The sequence below is a fragment of the Stegostoma tigrinum genome, chromosome 13 (assembly GCF_030684315.1).
Source record: "Stegostoma tigrinum isolate sSteTig4 chromosome 13, sSteTig4.hap1, whole genome shotgun sequence".
In the NCBI taxonomy this organism is placed as follows: domain Eukaryota; kingdom Metazoa; phylum Chordata; class Chondrichthyes; order Orectolobiformes; family Stegostomatidae; genus Stegostoma; species Stegostoma tigrinum.
The window spans coordinates 29,621,876-29,627,875 of record NC_081366.1 but is presented as its reverse complement, the minus strand read 5'-3'; the positions used below and the strand labels follow the sequence as shown (position 1 = coordinate 29,627,875).

The 6,000-nt window shown below is 39.0% G+C and overlaps 1 protein-coding gene across 2 annotated transcripts in view; it reads right to left on the bottom strand.

The window, feature by feature from the left end:
- Window positions 1–236: 236 nt before the first annotated feature.
- Window positions 237–6,000, bottom strand: part of LOC125458313 (cytochrome P450 2U1) — a 29,289-nt gene continuing 23,525 nt past the window's right edge. Inside the window, exon 5 of one of the 2 annotated variants that reach the window (XM_048543502.2) lies at window positions 237–5,263. In XM_048543502.2, the coding sequence (XP_048399459.1) occupies window positions 5,085–5,263 (179 nt within the window). In that variant the 3' untranslated portion in view covers window positions 237–5,084. The remainder of the gene's footprint in view (window positions 5,264–6,000) is intronic. The other variant, XR_007248808.2, reaches the window with a different exon arrangement.

Genomic DNA, 6,000 nt, shown 5'->3' with positions numbered 1-6,000 from the left:
ATGACAATGGTCAATCACTAACTAGATATTTATATCCCTGAGTTATGTTGTTCCAAGGAAAAGTGCATCAAAATTGGAGGTAATAGTTCGAAAAAACTGTAAGATATAGGAACAGAAGTGGGCCATTTGACCCATCGAGTCTGTTCCACCATTTGATCATGGCTGATATATTTCTGAACTCCATTCTCCTGCCTTCTCCTTATAATTCTTGATTTCCTTACCATTCAGGAACATATCTATCTTTGTTCTAAACACACTCAATAACAGCCTCCATAGTCTTCTGCAGCAATGAATTCCACAATTCATGATTGCCTGGCTGAAAATTTTTCCCACATCCCAGTTGAAACGGTTTGCCCTTCAATTTGAGACTGTGCCTGGGATCCTAGCCTTTCCAACTAGTGAAAACATCTTCTCCATATCCACTCTATACAGGTTTCTCATTATTCTCTATGTTTCAATGAGATGCCACCTCATCCTTCTAAATCCCATTGAGTACAGACCCAGAGTTCTCAACCGCTCCTCCCAGGACATGCCCTTCATCCCCATGATCAGTCTTATAACCCTCTTCTGACTCTTTCCAAAGCCAGCACATCCTTCCTTAGATAAAAGGCTACAAACTACTCACAATATTGCAAATGCAGCCTGGCCAGAGCCTTATACAGCCTCAACAGTACGTCTTTGTTCTAGCCCTGTCAAAATGAATGCCAACATTGCATTTACATTCCTGACTGCTAACTGAACCCTCATGTTGACCTTAAGAGAATCCTGAACTTGAACTCCTGAGTGCCTTTGTGCTTAAGATTTCAAATATCTTTCTTCCTACCAAAGTGCATGATCTGACACTTTCCCACCTTGTATTCCATCAGTTACTTCTTTATCCACTCTCTCAGTCTCTCCAAGTCTTTCTGCAGCCTTCCACTTCCTGAACACTGCCTGTACCTCCACCTACCTTTGTGTCATCTGCAAACTTAGTAACAATATTCAATTTTTTCGTCCAGATCATTCTTGTTTAACATGAATAGTTGTGGCCCTAACACTGACCCCTGTGAAAGTCCACTAGTCAGCAGTTGCCATTCCCCTCTCTCTGCCATCGTCCAGTCAGCCAATCTTCTATCCATGGTAGTACCTTGCCCCTAACACCGTGGGTTCTTATTTTATTTAAGAGCCTCCTGTACAGCCTTCTGGAAATCCAAATAGTTCACATTCACTGGCTCTCCTTTGGCTAGCTTGCTTGTTACACCCTGAACAAATTCTAACAGATCTGTCAGGCATGATCTCCCCTTGATGAAATCGTGTTTACTCAGCCCTATTTACCATTCACTTCCAAATCCTCTGTGATCTCTTAGTGGACTCTCAAATCTTTAAAAAAAAGGTCAGGCTGGTTCACCTATAGTTTCCTGTACTCTGCCTCCCTGCTTTCCTGAAAGGTGACCACCAATACTTTTACAATCTCCTCAGCTGTCTTCTTCAGAATTCTAGGGTGTAGTCCATCTGGTCCAGGGGATTTACCCTCCTTTCAACTTAATCACCTTCCTCACCATTTCCCCTTAGTGACAGCCACGACACACCTCTGCCCCCAACTCTCTTGAAGCTCTGATATGCTGTTGGTGACTTCCACCATGAAAATTGATGCAAAGTACATATTCCATTGTCCCACTGTTTCTTTGTTCCCCATCACTGCTCCATCCTCATTTTCCAGCAGTCTAATATCCACTCTTGTCTCTCTCCTACCTTTTATATATTAAAAAAAATTGTCTTCTTTTATATTACTAGCTAGCTTACCCTCATCTTTCATCTTCTCTCAATGCTCAACACTGCCCCCCAACCATTGCATTTTTTTTAGTTATCTTCCACTGCTTTTTAAAGACTTCCTAATCTTCTACCTTCCCACTAGCCTTCACTACATTGTATGCCTCTAAATAATTAAATAACATCGATTTTGAAAGGAACCAAAGAAATCGGTTTACACTATATGATTTATTAAATATGCTTCAGAAAAATCTGCATATCTAGATCAAAAATAATACATACACTCCAAAAATGACAAGGATCATTAATTGTGCACAGAGGAACTACTTCACTATTCAATGGCTTGCACAAAACTCCAACAACAACCCATTAAAATGTAATGGTGGAAAAGTTAATAAAATGCCCCAAGATTAAGTTAATTCCAAGCAGAAAGCCATTTGTCAAAATTTAATTGTACCTAAACACTTTATTGCTAATCAACCTGTTAGGTGCTGTTATTACACACCAATTGAGTGTACTATGAAGTGAGATATGAAGTGAAAATGCACACCTCTGGAGTAGGTGTGACTTGAAACCAGGCATCCTGGTCCATGGAGAGCATTGCACCACAAGAGGCCTGAATTAAATGTATATGAAGGTGGGACATTGCTTTCTTACCTGAAATATTACCTTTCATTTTCTAAATAATAATCCCTTTTAATCATTTAAAGATGCTTACATTACATTTGCAGCAGACTCAAAGGTGGTTGAGCATTGCCGCACAATTTTATAATTTTGGACATTAATGCATTTAATGTTGGCACCAAATATAAAGCATGGAGCTATAAAGTGATCATGCCCCCAAAAAGGTTGCAAAGATTACAACACAGAAATAACTAAGGCATGTTGAGTGGAATGTGGGCAGCATGACGTCGAATATTATCTGTAACTTGCTCTGCTTAAAGTTAGCATGTGGAACCTTAAATGGAAATGCATTGTGATTTCAGCAGGTGCTTGAGACATTCTGCAGCTGTCTCTGACTAATGGCTGACTACAGGAAAGAATGAACCGCCAAGTGTTGGATGTTGTGGTGGAGATCTTGCTGGAGAAGTGGAGTTATCTAAGGTCATCAGTGCCGGTGGCACTGGTAAAAAACTAGTTATGCAAGTCAAAGTTAGACGGACAGCCAGAGCAAGCAACATAGTACCACAAGAAGTCGAATAACCTCATACCCTAGATTCAACTATTGCTCAGGATCACCACACCTTTACCATTCAGTTTTAAACAATGTCCACCAGGACTTGGGTATAATGTGTATATTGCACAATTCACTCCCTCACTTAATGATACAAACCACAAACTTGCACTTCAAAGCTTGCAAACATTGGCAGCTTGTCAACAAAGTAAGCCACTCCATATTATTTGATGATACTTACTGATATCCTGCCTTCTCTCTTGCAAGTGACACACAACCTGAGGCAGCAGGAACTAACTCAAAGGGGAAAAGCAAAACTGCATGTCCTAGCCTCCTGGGAAGAGGTCATCTTAGCAATGGTGAGATAATTGTAAGCAATTTAGCCATCAGGGGCTGAAGATCTAGATGACACATTTTTCTGTGGACTTAATCCTCCTGCTCCCATCCCACTTCTTCATCACCCTGCCTATCTGGGACTGTACTTTGAAGGAATTTTCTGGGAGATTTTCTGTAACTTCCTCTATGAAGACAAGACACATTCCTTTGTTCTCCACTATAAATTATCTTGTCTCCAGCTGCAATGGACCAAAATTTATTGAGCTAATCTTTTCCTTTTTACACTCCTAAGGAATGAGGGGTATAGATTGTGTGAATAATCAAGGTCTTTTCCCTAGGGTAGAGAAGCCATATTTGGAGGGCATAGGTTAACAGTGAGCCATGAAAGATTTGCAAGGTATCTATGAGGCAGCTTTTTCAGAGTGTGGTGTGTATACAGAATGAGTTCCCAGAAGAAGTGATAGAGGCAGGTACAATTACGACATTTAAAAGATAATTAGATAGGTACCTAATAGGAAACGTTGACAGATATGGGCCAAATGCAGGCAAATCAGATTATTTCAGTTTAGGAAACCAGGTCGGAATGGACGAGTTGGGGTAAAGGGCCTGTTTCCATGCTGTATGACTCTCTTCCACATACAGGAAAAGGTTTTTATTCTAGAAAGGTGTCACACATCAGGACAGATTTGATGGGCTGAAGGGCCAGTTTCTGTGCTGTACTGTTCTTTGTTCTTTATACACAAACTTCAAATGTGTGGAAAACGTGTGGAATTGCAACAGCTAGAAAATCTAATCATGCAACTAAGACTGAAGATTTAATTACCCTTTTAAATAGTATGGCATGAGAAGGAATGGAGCCCTTCACTGCACTAAACGCATGTTCAGTTGTAAAAAGGTCAAGAAAGTGTGGGCTGGTGGAGAGCTTTAAATTGCTAGTTCTGATACCAAACCAGCATCATACTTTGATCAGCATCAAACGTGAGCTCTGTATATTTCTTATAGACATGAATGCAGGTGCAAATTCATTGACAGATTGGCACCTAGTGCATCAGTGTGCAAAATACTGTAGACACCATATGAAACTTTGAGGAACTTTTTGAAGATGGTATCACCGAGCCCAATTTTACTCCCAGAATATACAGGTTCTTCAGCCTTGACAATAAGGAAGAAAGCATTTTCTAAGTGAACCACCTGCTGCAGTTTTTTTTTCCTATAGATAATTAGCATTTCTTTCCTTTGGAAAAATCCAAAGCAGTAAACATAATGAGAATACACTCAATCCTTCAGCAACGTGATCTTCATTTCAATGAATTTACATTTTTCCTTAAAAAAAATGATGAAAGGCAATCATGTTCATAAAGATGTAAAAGCTGTATTTCAATTCAGTTGTTTCACTGTTATTTGTGTGCTTGTTTTTAATGGTAGACATTCTTTAAGGGTGAAGCACAAAATAAAATAATCATGAGTGTTTCGAGTCAAAATATCACACCCAAGATGGCAGAAAATTACGCATTTTCAAGTATTGGATTATATTCTGTACAGGAACAAAAACATACAATTATGGAGTGAGATTGAACATGTTTTGGAGTAGACTGTAACTTCTCTGTTAGAAGAAGCAGCAACATAATGCCATTAGCGACACCCAACATCACAAATAAAGGCATCAAGTTAGAAACTGGGATACTTTGCAAACCAACCTGTCAACATTGAACTGTCACTGAGTTACAATGACCATAATACAGTGACACAGTAAGAGAGAGTGCCTTCTTTAGTTTGTATTGCAGCTTCTAAGCCTTGAAGACTGTGACTTGTGTCATCAAGTAGTTTATCGCATGACAGGAATGATTTTAAAAGGATGTGGAGACAATGTCAGACCAAACTGGCCAGCCATATTTGGTGCATCATTGCCTTCAGGAAGTTTGAAGCAGAACGATTGTAGGAGGGTGCTAAAGATCAGGAACAGTTCCATCTTCGCCATCTGCTCTCCCATACAGATCCGTTTCCCTAATCAATAAAACAGATTCATGTAAAACTTATTGGTATTAAAATAGCACAACATCACTCCTGGTCACATTTACATTATAACATGGCTCCATGCCAATCTCTATGTTGAATTTTGACTAAAAGCACTGCTCTTTTTCAAGCGTAGACACCCCCTAAAATATTTAAAATGTTCTTGACCATTCAAGTGCAAGTTAATTTTTAAAGGTGTAACACATTTTAATTATTGTTGAAGATTTTTCTGTCTCCCATTTTTCTCAGAGATACCCTTGTTTCTAACCCACTGTATCACTTTCTGTACATGATCTGGCACTGAATTAAATATTCTGAAATGCACTTATTAACTTAGCTCTACATGTCACAGTTATGATTCAACAATCTGATTGTAATTTGTATTGCTGTGACATCTCCCGTATCTCCCATAGAATGCAGCATTGTCGTGTTGGCTCTCAAATAACAGCATGCTCCAGTGCAAAAGTTCATGAAGTCTTTGGGTTGATGCAATGGTAAAGAATGTTTCTTTGTTGTTGCCTACAAATCAAGCCTAATATGTTGTCAAAGATATTTTATCAAAGTTTCTGGTTGTTCGGTTATCAATTAAAATGAATACGCCAGTGGCAGGAGGACTGTCTGAGCTCCAATAAAATGAAATTAACTTTGATCATAAAATAATATTGCAAATAACCTACAGACAAATACATTTCCTAGAACTCCAAAGAGATTCTTTAAATATATTAGAG